This window comes from Amblyomma americanum, chromosome 7 (assembly GCF_052857255.1).
Source record: "Amblyomma americanum isolate KBUSLIRL-KWMA chromosome 7, ASM5285725v1, whole genome shotgun sequence".
Lineage (NCBI taxonomy): Eukaryota > Metazoa > Arthropoda > Arachnida > Ixodida > Ixodidae > Amblyomma > Amblyomma americanum.
The window spans coordinates 14,234,702-14,250,712 of NC_135503.1; the positions used below are offsets into that span (position 1 = coordinate 14,234,702).

Genomic DNA, 16,011 nt, shown 5'->3' on the forward strand with positions numbered 1-16,011 from the left:
AAAGTACAAATGCTGGTTAGATTAATTGCCAGAAAATGCGAGGAAAGAACATTTTCTGACCCGTTCTCATCGCGCGCACTCCAAAAATGACGAAAAATAATCATTCCAACATTTACATTAATAGCGCCTGTTGTCATGTTAATTTTTGCTAGTTTAGTTCAATTCCGTCGGCACAGCCAGGCAAAATACTAGCAATCCTTTCCTTGAAGCACTCTGAAATAGAGCCGTTTAGACGTCCAATCTTGTACTGCGTCTGAATCCCAATGAGGACGTGGATGCATTCGTGTGAGAGGGAAAAACAGGTCGCAGGTGGCAGAAGTGGAAAGGGAGCGGGCGGTTGCCTGGCATGACAAGTGTTGGCGCGTACGATGCGATCGCTCGCACGCACGCCACATCCTCCACGTGAAGGCGTGTTGCGGCAACAAGTACGCGAAAGCCCAGCTGAAGTCACTGCGCCTCTTTGCTGTGTTGTTCATATTTTTAACATGTCCCCTCGTTGACAAATGCGCTGGCGCTCTGCGAGCATCCCAGCACGTTGGCTGGCGATCAGTGCTGAAGCTGCACGGAAAGCAGCGTTCCGTGTCCAGACACAACCATGACGGCGGGTGGTGACAGCGTGTTCTTTATCGATTACACTGGCCGGATAGCCGAATCCGCAAACACTGCGATCAAGAAGCAATGCGGCGGTGGACTCGCCGGTGACGAGCCGTGCGTGGTGGTAAAGAATGGTCCGAAGGAGACATCGCAGCACCAGTCTAGGGTGGAATACGGGCTGCACAAGATCAGGAGCTACCTTTGGCTCGTGCCCTTGATACACACAGAATTTTGGATTTCGGCGGGATTTGCGTTGATACAGCCATTTTTTCCTGAAGTGGTGAGTGATTCTGCCCGTCTCTGGGTCTCATGCTTACATTTCGAAATAAACATTCAAGTTATTAAAGATTTAGAGAAGGAACAGGAATAACCGGAGAGCTAGATGAATAGATACTGAAATTGCCAAAAAAATCAAGCTGCGAAGGCGTGCACGTAGTGTTACTTCTATAACAGCTAAATGTGTACGTATGTGTGCGCGTGTGTGTGATGTTTATGAAAATTACACACAGAACGTTCTCGAATATTGTGTGAACGTCGGCAATATAATGGCTTCAATTCTAGGCCCTCTGCCTGATATTTATTGTGTACCATAATATGGACTCAAACCTAATTGCTCATCATAGGTGGCACGAGCACTGAGTCGTTCTCTTGGAACACGGGCACCGGAAAACTCTGGTCCGCATTCCTGTCTTTGTGCGGACGGGGAAACTTCGAGGATAGGATAGGGAACGTGTTACTCCCAACCGCCATCAACCATGATGAGTTAGAAAAAGAGGCAGCATTAGTATTATTTTTTTCGCAACCATCAACCGCCCTTGCCAATGGCGTTCAATACACCTCTGCTGTATGGATGAGTCACAGGCTATCGAGACACTGTCCATGAAGGCCGAATTTGTCATGGCGCTCTAAAAGATCTATGTCAAGAGCTGCACATGAAAGTATGACGGGACTTGGACGACGCGCCGAAAGCTCACCGATTCACACCGCTAGGAGCTTCTCGTGTATGTGGATGAAATTTGGAGACGTGGTGAGGCACGGCTAGGTACGGAGATTCTGAAACACGCCGTGCTAATGCTAATGCTCCAAGCGCGGAAGAAACAATTCTACCCGCGTGGGAGGCGCCCAGGAGTGCCGCGAATTCCTGGAACAAGGACGCAAGCTGCTGATAGAAGACGGCCAAAAGCATCTTTTTTCCGTGGGATGACATGCTCATAACTGAGCAGTGTCTAGCACACGCCAAGACGCGTCAGCAGCAGCACTTCGCCTGTTCACAACCACCTCCAGAGAACAGACTAGAACATCGCGGTCCACGTGCCGTCGGAACTCTCTGCCCCAATCAGCCACTTCAGCGCTCACCCTCTTTCAATGGGCACTTCATCTTATCATCTGATATGTACACTTCCCTCATTTTAATCTCTTTTACTCGAGTTCTACTTTTATCGTATCCTCTATAGTGTCTCTTGTTCTCAGGAGCCTTTTTTGTCGTTGAATTCTTGAATTATGACATACACTCAGCCCTGTTTTCGCGTAGGCAAGCTCAAGAGGTCTGTCGGCGTGGAGGTATGGCTTCGTCTTCTCCGCTTACAAGTTCGGGATGCTGCTTGGATCGATAATTGCTGAGAGAATGGTGAGAAGACCCTATAGTTGTTGCTCCCGCGGCGGTTGACGCAGGGAAAACTAACAATGCGGTCGTCTTGGTACTTTTCATTCTTCCAGCTCAAAACTCAATCACCTACACTCTGCTACCTGATTGGTCAAGGTGGATTCTTTGTGTTTTTGATCGTATTTGGGTAAGAGGACCGACGCGCCTTGTACAATGCGCAATGAAAGTCGGTGAATTTACTAATATTACTTTCTTGACGCTATTTTTTCGATGTATATAACATTAATCAAATAAGGAGTTCTCTTTTGCTAAATGAGGTAAATCGACATAAAGAGGAACTGAGAAGAACACGCAAATTTCTCATCCCCGTAACCAGTAGCGTTATCCAAGCTGCTATGCGCTATGTTTTACATGTAAGTTAGAGCAGCGCTTAAAAAATTATGCACACAATTCGGTTAATGTCAGGTTGTATACTTTGATAGGGCTATTTTCGAAGGGGAACTAGATCTGACAAAGTTACATTACAAAACTACATTATTTCAAGCTCTGCGTGTGAAAATAAAGCTTAAAATTACTATGCCATGAATTGAGCAGAAACGTTATTGGAACAATGTGCAATCTGGGGCACTGCGGCTTCAAACCAACACGAGCAAGTAAATGTGAATCTTAGGCTTCGCTCACAAGCGCTCACGCGACAGCCTTTTTTTATTGTGTTCGCACTTCGCCAGCGGAAAAGTAATGTAGCTTGAGTGTATTTTATCTAGAATTTAGTCTACTTCAATGTACAGTCCTAAATTCATGACAAGTAGTAAAGTGGCGGACGCTGAAAGGACGCAAAACCGCAAGACAATCGATAGTCATGTCGTTTCCTGTCTGTGTCTGCTATTTCGCTAGAGAGAGTGAATTGAGGAAGGCAGTGTCGGCCAGCCCAGCTTAGCTCTTCAACTTTCAGTGTATCAGGGGCGCATCCTTGCTTCGTCGATGACGGGGACGATTATTCCTTCGTTATCGTCGTCTTCTGGATTCAGACCTGCCGCCATTCCCTTCATATCCTACGCAGTCAATCGTGAACTAGCGCTGCAAAAAGAATAAATGAAACAACGCTCGAGACAGTCTACGCTAAGGGGCTCAACCTGACAAAGAAGGTTCTCTAGAGTTTATTGAGCTTATTCTGATCCGTGCATCACGAGGTTATGGCTTAATATTCATTTCAAATCGGAGTACCGCGCTGGTTTTTCAGGCGTTGCGGGGCCACTTTTGTCGCCGTTGTTTCTCCAAAGTGAAGATGTATAGACTCGCCCGCTATTACGGTCTATATAAATTCAATTAGTTTCGGATTCTAGATTGGCTCTCTTAAAAAAAAAAGCCAGGTTTTTCTACAGCCTATGAATATATTCTGCGATGCTAACATGTAATCGTAGGTTTTTTTATTCTATCTAGCTTTCCACCATTCTTAGAATTCAGTGACGGGTCATTGATGTGGCCGCAAGGTGATTTGGGGTGCAGTATTTGTGTCTCATTGCTAGAGGAACAATAAACTTGGCTATCAAGCCTAAGTCTTAACTCTGAGTTATCATATCAGCACTTCCAATTGAGAACTCTGTGCATATAAACGGTTACTTTCAGCGTTTTATCGAGCACTAGGGGCCATTTCAATTTACCTTGCAAATATAAAAGGCTCAATTAACAGCGTGCACTCTGTCGCGGGCAGTGGAAACAAGCCACGAAGAATGCTACAGCAGTGACAAATTTTAATTACCTTTAGTAAGTCAACGTTCTTCGCATTTTCATGACATGTTATTGCCAGTATATGCCCGTCAAATGCGTGAGCACATTTCATAAACATATAGGCAACCGTACATTTTCTCTTTTCTTGTCAGCTGCCTGTACTGGATACAAAATGGCGAAGCTCTCCTCGCCACGTCCATAGCTGCCGTAATTTTCGGCGGACTGGCCAACAACATGTACCTCGTCGGCATGTTTACCGTCGTTACAACAAAATTTGAAGACAACAGCGGTATTTTCATTGTGAGTTTTTCGCAGCTCAATTCCAACACCATAATAGAGATGAATCACAATTACTAAACAACATTTTATTTCGTTAACGATTCTGTGAGTCATTTATCACTTTGTTTCCCTAACACTTTTTGGTTTTAATACAGTTTCATCAAAACACTTGTTAATTTTAGATGCTTTTCAATGTGTTAGTTCCTAACAGTCATTTTGTCGTGTGCTGGAATGTAGTACCATCTCATTGAAATTTCATGCGTTTCTCATTGCCGATCACCTTACCGACTTGCCAATGCTCTTGCTGAGAATTGCACGATAAGGCGAAAGTTTAATGAATTTTCGCACTAACTACGAAAAACATAGCAGTGATTCTCACACAATTGAACTTAACTTGAATTCTCTCATTTTCAGGGGTTCCTCGAATTCCTTTGGGGCTCAGGCAACATGGCAGGGAGCTACCTGGGAGGTCACCTGATCGACGTCAGTATCAAGTGATTAAGCGAAAGCACTTAACATGTTTTTTTTTTTTTTACAAATGCTGCAAACATTGAAACCACTTACTTGTGCTCTAAATCTGACACAAGGCAGCAAATTGAGCGTTACATGTTTGGCGTCTAACAAAGGTCTAGCAAAAATAGCCTAGCAAACGTCTAACGAATTTTAAACTCCTATTCTACTCTATATGAGCTTGTGAAACTAAGAATCATGCCTTAATAACCCTGTTTGCTCCGGAGTCCGCGGAGTGCGTGGCAATTTAACTGTTTTTTGGCACATCCCAAGTCCCGTAAAACTTGATTTCGTGGTACATCTAAGCTTCTATTAGTTGCTGGCTGCGGGACTGCGACACTTCATCGGCACTGCTGAAGTGCCGCATGCGCTTTAATATGCTATGTAATATCGGTTAGATAATGTGCCAAGTAAATATGCCTTAATTATACCCTAAGCAAGCGCTGCCTTAAAAAAGCAAATGGGGCAGTTTATTGGCCTCAGTTAATAAGAGTAATTATACAGAACTGCTTAAAGTAAACCAAAGCGTGCGTCCCTTTCTTTGTTGCTTTGTAAATGATACGCGATGGATATATTTCCTTTCGAGCACTTGCAGAACAGCTGAGCTCGATACATGAGAAGAACTCTAGTTTCGTAGTCGACTGCAGACTGCCTCAGCGGGGTATGACATCCTGATGCCTTGTCACCTGACAAAGCCCTCCCTGCTGTCAAGACCGACCCAGTGCGTCGGTCTCGGCAGTAGGAGGTTGCGGTCCCATGGAGAGTCGCAAGCTTCTGAACACGAGGGAGATGGGGCTCTTACTTTTGCCCATGACTGTACCTATGCGCCTCGTTAAGTTGCTTTCAAGCTGGTACTAATATGTACTTTTTACCATTAAGTGAGAAGCAAAGAGAATGAAATCCATTTTTACCCCAGGTATGGGCTTATCCACTTCCTTTCTTCGTTCTGGGTGTCATTGCTGTGGCAACATTTCCTGTGATTGCTTGTCTCCGACAACATCTCGACGGCGATTCAGGTAATTTTTTACGAGCTAAAGTAATCATGGTGCTGGGGAATGCATTTTTATAAAGTGTCCGATAACATAGCTTTTGTTTCCAAGAGCTTTTACATGTTGTTTTGTATTTTTTTTTGTTTTTGCAGCGCACACAAAAAAAGAAGGGACCGTAGCCATAACATTTAGGGAAAACTCAGTACTAACTGATGGCATAGTAGTCAGCCAAATTTCTAAAACAACTTGCTTAGTTACTGGCAACTTCATTAATATGCATCTGCTTACTTTTCATTTGGAACCTCTAACAAAAACATTTAAGAAGAGATCCTATCACCCCGATTTCACTGACATTCTATTTATGTTGATCATAGCATAGCGCATAAACCGAACTTGTTGTGTATACAAGCCATGCTACTGTTGATTGCGTGCATTCTTCTTCAGACAGCAAAAAGCCAGTCCTAACTGCCGAAGAAGCGAGCATCAATTACTGGTGGTTGATTGTTGATCCCGTGTTCTTTGCTGATATGGTCAGTCTGACAATGGTTTGGATAATCCTGGGATTCAACGAACCGACTCTTGAGCCAAGCCTGAGCCCGGTACGAATCATTGTATTTTTTTTCCACGTGTCTGTACCGGCTAAATCTAGAAGGCGAACAAGAGAACATGCTCAAACGTATGTTGGTTGTAGCCAGATGCGGACAGTTTTGATTATTTGGGTAAATTAAGCTACGGTTTACTAAAAACATTTGACTAGAGTCGTGACGTTTCTCCATTTTCTCCTTTTTCTTGCCTTCTTTCCTCTTCTTTCTCTTCACTCTCTTCACTTGACTTCACTTCTTTCTTTTCGTCTTCGTGTTTTTTCTATTTTTCTTTGTCTTTCTTAGCTTCGCTTACCTTTTGAGTTTATTGGCCTTTAAAATGCGGATTTTTACAGCTGTAACAACTACAACGGGCCTCAGTTCCGCTATCACTCGGGACGAGGTCCCAAGCAACGGGTTTCGCCGTAAAAATTGTGTCGGCGTCAGAGAAATTTTCTTGCGAAAACGGGCGAGTGTGGCGATAGCTTTATTTCATTTTTTTATCTTTTCTATCTTATAAAAGCACTGGTTTCAGGCTCTCAAAAAAGTGTGCAACTAAAGTCTTCCCGTCCTTCTTTTGGCATCTCTGCGACGCATTACTGCCACCTGAGTTTTGTAGGTTAACGCCCACCCTAATGCGCGCTATGTACCTCTATTATAATTTTAAATAAAATCAGCAACAATCCCCCTTTCCTGTCGGCTCCTTTCTCTAAACTTTCTCTAAAATTACTGCTTCTGAGCGACTCCCACCTCCCTCAACAATCGTACAAAACTCTTCAGCGGATATAAAAAAAAAACGCGACCATTGTTTTGTACCTCAGGTTATCAGTTATTTTAATGCGAAACTTTAGTTCGTTAAGCGGATAATAACCCTTGCGGTCACTTGTGAAGTTCGCTAAAAAGAGGCCGCCTCTTGCATATGCGGTGTAATTTTGACCCATATGCAAATCAAAATAAGAAAAAAAATTGCAACCCGTGCAATCTTTACATAGGCGCACAGGACCATGAGCCCTTTCGGAAAAGAGGACAAATAGACAGTAAATGTAAAAGCGGAACGGACGGCAGCAGCTACCTTAAACCCGGTAGGGAGGGAAGCCGGAGGAATATAGAAGATTAATCTGGGTTGACATGGGCCTGTGTAAACGGACGATGCTCCGGAACAAGCGTGTCGGATGAAAACCGGATAAAAAAAATCTGAGAGTGAAGGGCACCGGCAAACAATAAATACATAAAATTTTGTCTTTACTTCTTCCGTGCTCGTAAAAAAAAGTCATTTCGGCACGATACGCTTCGAAATGCGCTCCACAGTCTCCAAGGCGTTTTCGTCGTTGACATAAATGATGTTTGGAGTTCCTTAAGTTTGGTTAAACTGGTACATGTAAACTGGCTTCAAATAACGTCGGCCTATTTACTGAAATCCAAATAAAGTGGAATTTTTTATTCTGACGAATCACGAGTAAAGTAAAAATTGTTACAGTACATTGCTTGTTTATATTACTTCATTAATGACTAAACCAAGAAAACTGTGAGCTTTAAATTGTACAGTGGTCAATAACTATAGCTCACTGCAATTAATATCGATCAGCTAAGCCGATATGATTAACGACGAAAACTTATTTTTTTCTTTTTCGTGCAGGTATGAGACTGAACGTACAGAAGAAATAAGCCTCTATTGCACTTTTTTGCACGAAGACATTTTACAGTGCAACGTGTGTCATATCACAGAAATGCAGCGCTCTAAGTTGTCATGTTTTTGCTTACTTTCCCTCAGTTCAACCTACTACCCTCTCAGACCGGAATGGTTTATACCGTTCAGTATGGCTCCTACGCTTGTGGATGTATCATCGCTGGAACCTTCAGTCATTTTAAGGTAGCGGTGTCATAAAGCTTTTCACTTCACTTCTCGGCAGGACGTCCGCTTTCATGCGCATTCAAACACATGAGTACAAATCAGTGCGAATAGCTCTGCATTATTTTCTATTTTGGTTTCATTTTGTTGATCTGCATATTCAGCGAGTTTAATATTTTAACTTGTTTCCGTGTTGAATTCTTCATACCACATGTGCCGATGCCATGACTTCTGTACAGCCTCTTTTGATAACGGTGGCTACCGCAATCATGGACAAGCGTACTGTGCACCATAGTTCAGAAGAGCGTGTTGTCTGGCAAGTTGGCTTTGCACGATATGGAAGAACTTAGCGCAAAACTTCGACAGAGACAGAGAAGAAACACACAAGACGACAGACGAGCGCTACTTGTAGCACTCGTCTTGTAGCGTTGTAGCGTTGTAGCGCTCGTCGGTCATCTTGTGTGTTTCTTCTCTGTCTCTGTCAAAGTTTTGCGCTAACTTCTTCCATATCGTGCACCATAGTTGTAGCAGCGTATCTCCAAAGATTTCTGTAAAAAGTAACAGCCGCGAAACCTGCGAAACTTCTTGGGGTATGGTCACCGCTCTCCGAACCGTATTTACGGCTGCCCTCAGGAATTAGCCGTATGGAAATCAATACGTCCTCCTCCTTATCTAATGCCTGCAGGTCCTCAAGGAATTAATGAAATGAAATGAGCGATTAGTACCACGACGCAAACCAATATGAGTGCCACCATCTTTCGTACTTGAACATGATCTGTGTGCAAATGCTCAACTTGTTTCGCAGGGCGACGGCTGGTGTATGGTGCTAGGCCAATCCATGTGCACCATTGGATTTCTTGTCATAGCACCAGCGAAATTTATTGCCTCGCAAAGGTACGCCTTCGTCCCTTGTTTCCTGGTTTAGACATGCACGTATACATTCCCTGTAACGCTGTGCTACTGAAGTTTAGTCGCACCATCCTCTAGTTCTTATATCTACAAAAACAAGCTGCGCAGCTTAGTTGAGAAGTCCTTTCACTGGGCTCTCTCTTATATATATAGGCGTTCTATATTTTGTTCAGACATCGTCGTCACAATCATCATCAACCTATGTCCAAAGCAGGACAAAGGCATCTCCCATGTATCTCCAATTAACCCTCTCCTGTGCAGCTGTGGCCACCCTATCCCCGCATACTTCTTAATCTCATTCGCCCACCTAACCTTCTGCCGACACCTGCTACGCTTGCCTTCTCTAGAAATGCACTCCGTTACCCTTAATGACCAGCCGTTATCTTGCCTTCGCATTACATGCCCTGCCCAAGCCATTTCTTCCTCTTGAATTCGACTAGGATGTAACTAACCCGAGTTTGATCCCTGACCCACTATGCCTTGTTCCTCTTAACATTGCACCTATCATTTTTTTTCTATACCTCGCTGCGCTGTCTAAGTTAAGCGAACCCTCAGCCGTATAAACAGCCAGTCTTTTATTCAAGATATACGTTGAAATCATGCTCGACCACTCAAAACGAGTAGGTGACCTAGCGTTGTTCGACTTCGTTTCGTGAGAATACCTACGCCAGGAGCCTGTTCATTACGCGCTAATTCCAGCCGATTATATGTGACTGAAAGACTGCTGGCTAAGAAAGACCAGCTGCTTTTGCATTAAATACCGATAAGCCGGCCATGCCAGCGAAAGGCACTCATTCGCTAATTTGTTTTCCTTAATCGAAGCACATGTGTTTTGAGCTACAATGCATGCTTTGCACCGTGTCATAATGAATACGCTTCTTAGTTTGTATACTGCCTTGCTGAATTTATATCCGGCACCTTACCTGCACAGTTTTGCAGTACGTAACAGACACATAAGTCAAACACAGCCGCAAGCATAGCTGCTGTCTTTAAGACATTGGTGTAAACTGAGCGTTTATGTTCACGTTTTACTTGTCACGCTTTATTTTACAGACAGCTTTGGAATGTATATGCATGCCAAGTTCTGATCGGCTTTGGAACATCAATACTATTTATTTGCGCCTACAGCCACGTTCTCAACCATGTCATGTAAGTTCACTTACAGACGCCAGGCAAGAAACAACCAGAACGAATTTTCTAAACCGCTAACATTAATTTCCTGCTTTCTCAGGCGCCTTGGTTACCCTAACAACATTCGCACCAACAGTTTCGTCTCTAGCTGTGTATTCTCCTTCCTAGTCATCGGGTGAGTTCCGAAGCACTTACGGTGGCTACGAAGTGTTTGCTGTCAAACATGTTTAACTTACCGTTTGCTTCTTCTCTTGCCAGTGCAATTCTTACGCCGCCTATAGCAGGATGTGTGTACGACGTGTTTGGATATCAAAACGCCTGTCTCGCTCTGAGCTGTTTCCTCGGTGCGTGGGTAAGTATTTCAGTGTTGAAAAAAAAAAAAGCAGCGCACAAAAGACAGGAGACCAGAAGAAAGAAAGACACAGAACGAGCTTCCTTCTTTCTTCTGGTCTCCTGTCTTTTGTGCGCTGTATTTTTTTTTTTGCTATGTGAACTAATAGCAATTCGCCCAGCTGAACACTCGACTAAGTATGACGAGCTGACCACTACTCGGGCTCGGTCCCACCTGAAAATCCGGGCCGGGCTAAAAAATGTGCTTTGCCGGGCCTAGGCTAGGCTAGGGCTTGAACACACTGGCCTGACCTAGACTTGGGACATGTACACATGTACCTGTATGTCGAGCATGTCATGGCTCACTTGCAAGTGCAGTGTAGTAATATGAAAGACGTTGAACGATCTCGGCGAGCTGTTGCTGTTGGTTGCTTCTACCAAACAAAAGGCGAAATACACACAAATTTCGTAGTTCTCCTGACCACCGGGCCACTGGGTCAAGATAGCTAAAAAAAAAATCCGTCGACTCCATAAACAGGTCACGTTGGCTCTAAGCTGTTACAAATGAAGACAGCCTAAAATCAGCATCTGCAAACTTTCTTTACGCAGCATCATCCATACTGAAAAGTCTAAAAAGTTTTAAATCCGCATGTTCGACTACGCTACACGGTGAAAGAAAACCAGTCTGATGGCGCTTACCGCCGGTTGAAAAACTGCTCTCGCAGGCTATGAAATGGAGAATAAAGGAATCCTTGCGCTGTGAAGGCGCTAAGCAAATGGCATACCGGTGTAGGATGACGAGCTACGAAAAAAAAAACATTGTTTTGCGCCCCACATGGTACATGCCCTAGGCCAGAACCAGCCTGGCCGGTACATCGAACGCTGTTTCAGACAAGATACGTCCGTTTTATAGAACGTGATTTCAGCAAATGGATCTTCGTGTCATAAAAATTGTACATTTCCTCGTCTCTCTTAGAGTTGGTGATTTTAGTCATTTATTTGCCCTTCAAGGTCATCATTAGTTCTTGTCATTTATTTTTTGCCCAGCTAATCTAGGTGACTCAAATTGACCTGGAGTTGATTTGAAGATTGTATTCCTCCACCTCACTCCGTGGTAGTGACAAACATATGTAGTGATGGTGGATGGCTCCAGTTTGGCAGCGACAAGGTGCAAGAAATTATTAGGCGATCTTCGCTATGCACAGTTTGTTTACATTTACGAATCGGCCGCGGCAGCGCCTACAAACTGTATGGCATCTTAAACGATCTCTGTCAGGCGACTCCTCGGTTTTAACGAGCTAGAGCCAGGCTTTGTTCTGTTCTCGCTCTTGACACCAGAGTCAGAGACGAACTTAACTCCAGTCTGCGCAACTTTAGCATATTTCATTTACTTTCCTCCCGCTCGTTTCGTTTTTGGAGGGGCAAACAAACTACTTCCTGCTCCAAACGCGAGTTAGGCTCCGTCTGCAAAAAATGGGTCCCACGACCAACAAGGGAAGCCCACCGAGCATACACTGATCGCTACTCCTACTAAGTAATTGTTTCCGACCTGGACCGTGACCCTAGGGAAGCAGTTTCCTCTCAAAAGCGACCGTGGCACGTGGTCAAGAACGGACAGCCGGTCACTCAAACGCACTGCTTCTATTGCCTAAAAAACAATTCATCATCTGATGCCCAAAACGGTGCGCTTCTCCGACAATGCGAGATGGCGCGTGGAAGTCTCGAGTCGTCCGACCGTCCCGACAAGGGCTTGTGCGACGAAAGGCTCCATAGCCAGAAATTCCTAGCCAGAAATTCTCGAGAAAAACATTTTTAACGGGAAAGAGTTTATGAAAGCAATTTTTCATGTAGTGTAAGATTTTACTATAACAATCAATATATCGCAGATCTCCCGTAAGCAGGCTCGTATTATTTTGCTATTAACGTTTTTCCTATCGTCAAAAATGTCCTCCATTAGTTTTCTATGGGAGCCTTAAAAACTTTAAAGGAAATATTTTATTACGAATCGGAAGAATGAACCATTACCTTCAATATTTCCCTCGCAATAACTTTTAGCATTACAATATTTAAAATTTTTCTCCTAGAATGCGGGACGTGGCTTTTGAGCACAGCGAGCTTTTGCTCCGCGTGGAGCCGCCCGCAGCAAGACCGGGCTATAGAAACGTATTCCCAGCAAGCGGATCGCGAACGCGTCATTAGCGTGGCATTCTGCGCTGACATAATTCGCAACGTGCGCACACATCTCTCATCCTGTTCTATGTGACGCGTTTAAAGTGATGCGTTTAAATCAGCTCGCACGCCTCAGAGCTTCATGTACAGGGAGTGTGCATTGTGAATGGAACAGCGCGAAAACGGGATGAGCGACGAGTGCTGACACACCGCTGATTTTTTTATTGAGAAAAGCATATGCATACGTAAGAGCCATGTGACCTTACAGAGCCTGGAGCACATGCTCAGAACTTTTTTAAGTGGTATTTATTTAATGTTCTCATCAGCGACGGGCTGAGCCCCCTATCAAAACAGTGAAAGTGCCTGGCACATTTGCGCCAGCATGTCTGAGGTAACGTCATGTGACATGAATATGTTTTTTTTTTCAATAAAATACTAGTTGTGAGTAAGGGCTCGTCTATTGCTCCTCTTCTTCCGTCTTCCGCCGTGCTTGCGCGTTAGTCAATCCACAATGAACTGTTACCGATGAACAATCATTTCGTCGGCAACCTCTGCGACTCCCTCAGCGAGACGGGTCTTCACTCCTTCTTTTAACTTTCTATCTCCTGCATTCCTTCCCCCTTTCGCAACTTATGCCTCATGGCACACTTCTCGAATAAAAAAATTATTACCGACTAGCCTAGTTTTCAATCCTACTATAGAGCATGTGCCGAGCGGAAAGCACACGAAGGAAGTAAAAAAAAATGCTAGAAGTTTACTATTTCGAAAAAGAAAACAGCATTTAGTGAAATTATTTCGATGAAACTGCCAGCGATGCGTAAGAAACCTTCTGGGCTCTCGACGAACCGGTGAACAGTGACAACAGATGCAGCAAGCTGGATTGGTCCGTGGAGATTTTCTTAGCTTGCATTACGAGCCGCTGAGGATTGCGCAAGCGCGCTTATTCTTAGGGTCCTTCAGCGGCCCTAAACCGCACGCAGGAATGTATTAGAGCCGTCATGGTGAAGGGTTAGTGATCAATTTCAGCCACCTGGGGTCCACTGAAGTTCACTGTGGCAGCAGAAAACACAGCAGACTTTGAATTTCTCCTCCATCAAAACGCGACCGGCACGTCTAGAAATTTGATGAATCGACTACGAGCATAGATGCAAAGTACATCAGCCACTCTCCCGCCACGGCACGCCTGCTTCCCTTTTAGCGAAGTAGAGCGGAGGAGTATGGCCCGTGCACGGCTCTATTACGAGCTTAGCAGTTCGAATGAACAATGTACTAAAAGCGCCATTTTTCTAGCACTTCCTAAAACTCTTCTCTTCCTCTTCACACCACGTCTGTGATTTGTCTCTGAGCAAACAATTCGCAAACAGCTGAAAAAGTTGCAGTTTCGCTGCATACCCCTGAAAAGTTCGTGTATCAGTCTGGAATAACTGTGTTTAATAACCTGCCATGCACTGATAAATATTCTTTATCTTCAAACAACGATCGGAAAGACATAAAATTGACTAGAAGTTGACTAGAAGTTTACTCTTGTCCTTGCGACTGCGAAAGCCTGGCAACTTTAAAGGTTGTCAGCGTGTGCATGCGAGTCCGCATGTGCGCGAGTTAACGCGTGAGTGCTTATGGCTGCGTGTGCGTGTGCGCGTGTGTGTGGAGGGGGGGGGGGGGGGGAGATAAGTGACCGTTTTATGTAATATAAACTTTGCAAGGCCATATTTTTTCATTTCGATCTTCTAGTAATAAAAATCACATGCTGCATAAAATTGACTGCACTTTACATTAAGCGGGGTTTCCACATATTGATGTACTTATCCTGCATTTTTACTCTCCGCTTCAGGTTCCCGTAACGGTAGCAGTGTGGATTTGGACCAACTACAAAACAACAGGTTCTCAATCAATAACTGAACCACTGCGAAGCTGAAGAGAACAACGCAGGTCTTCAATTCTATCACGACGCCATTGAAATGTTCAAATGGCTCATCAACCTTGAGCTGTTTTGCAGTGGCTCATACATGATTGCCCATTGCGACATCAACGACACTCTTTGGAATGTACTCTAAGATATACACTTTACTTACCAACATAGGCTATAAAATACGCAGTGAGGGAATAAAAGCCACAATAAGTTATTACTAAAATTTTGCAACACACCATCTTGATCGATAAAGACATGGCGGCATGACGGTTGAGTTATAAATTTCGAATTGAACATAAGCCAATGCTTAGGGTTCTCTTCGGCCCGAGAACGGGAAGAAAGTGTTTTCGCGCCATATTCATAAACAGTTGAACGCGAGGTTTCAAAATCTGTACATGGTGAATTAAAGTTGCATAAATTTCATGCCTCACTGAAATAATTTCAGTGCCTTCTTTGTGTGCATACACTTCACTATATTTATTTTTCATAACGAGCAGACCTTGAATGGGATAGCCTTGAATGCACGCTCCGTTTGCTCACTGACGTCATCGGGGTAGGGGACGCGCGGTGAAGTGTGTCGCTCTAATCGGTGGCGAGCTACTGCGAGCAGGGACTTTTAAAATTATTTCTAAATTATAAGATCAACGCAGAGCTTTCAAATCTGTCTCGAATACCCACAAAGACCACCTCTACAGACCTCTTGCCCTAGAATAGGCCCATCGAATTCATTTCAGGGTCCCTTTAAGCGCGAGAAAGTGACCGAACGCCTCTCTAAGCCTGATGAAGAAGAGCGGAAAAAAGCCGCCCTAAACAACCCCTGAAGAGTGACTCAAAAGTTCGACCGGCAGTGTTTATGGCCTGTCCCAGAATGTGCGACGAATCTCACCCTAAGTATGGGTCTTCCAAAGAGCACCTGCACCTATATCGCTGTAGAGCGTTCTATTTAGACCGCAGAAAGTCACTTTTTTTTATTTATGACCGTTTTTTTTCGTTCTTTACATTTTACGCAGTCGCCTATATGAGCCTGCGGGTTTGTGTACTGATGAGGCATAAACGCTCTGCACGCACAAGTCTGAAGGGCTGCTTGCTAAATGCAATCTAATTCAAAACATCAACGAGCGGTTATTCTGAATGCTGTATTTCAGGTTGAAAAATGTATAAAGTAATGGTATGTTTCAGAGACTCATGAAAATATTTGAAAAGAAAACGAAAATATATTTAGGAAGAAATTTTCAGTGCAAGCAAGCGTATCGAAGTGAATAAAGACTGAACAAAGCTGAGTAGACCCAACTGAGTAGTCATTTCTATTTTTTTTTATTGAATAAAATACTCGTGGCTTTCAATGCACTCAGCTTGAAAGTTATCACTCGTCATTTGTGTATTTAGTAGGTGGCAACTTTTCTTAACATCACTATATACTGAATTACAGC

General features: G+C 43.9%; 1 protein-coding gene across 1 annotated transcript; it reads left to right on the top strand.

Annotated features, from left to right (window-relative positions):
- The first annotated feature begins 595 nt into the window (after positions 1-595).
- LOC144096962 (MFS-type transporter SLC18B1-like) lies at positions 596-15,402 on the top strand. Its single transcript, XM_077629770.1, has 13 exons — positions 596-874; positions 2,126-2,221; positions 2,311-2,384; positions 4,078-4,225; positions 4,619-4,687; positions 5,631-5,730; positions 6,148-6,302; positions 8,056-8,154; positions 8,939-9,027; positions 10,096-10,191; positions 10,274-10,348; positions 10,432-10,525; positions 15,316-15,402. The coding sequence occupies exons 1-13, from the start codon at positions 596-598 to the stop codon at positions 15,400-15,402; spliced, it is 1,461 nt and encodes a 486-aa protein (XP_077485896.1).
- The last annotated feature ends 609 nt before the right edge of the window (positions 15,403-16,011 follow it).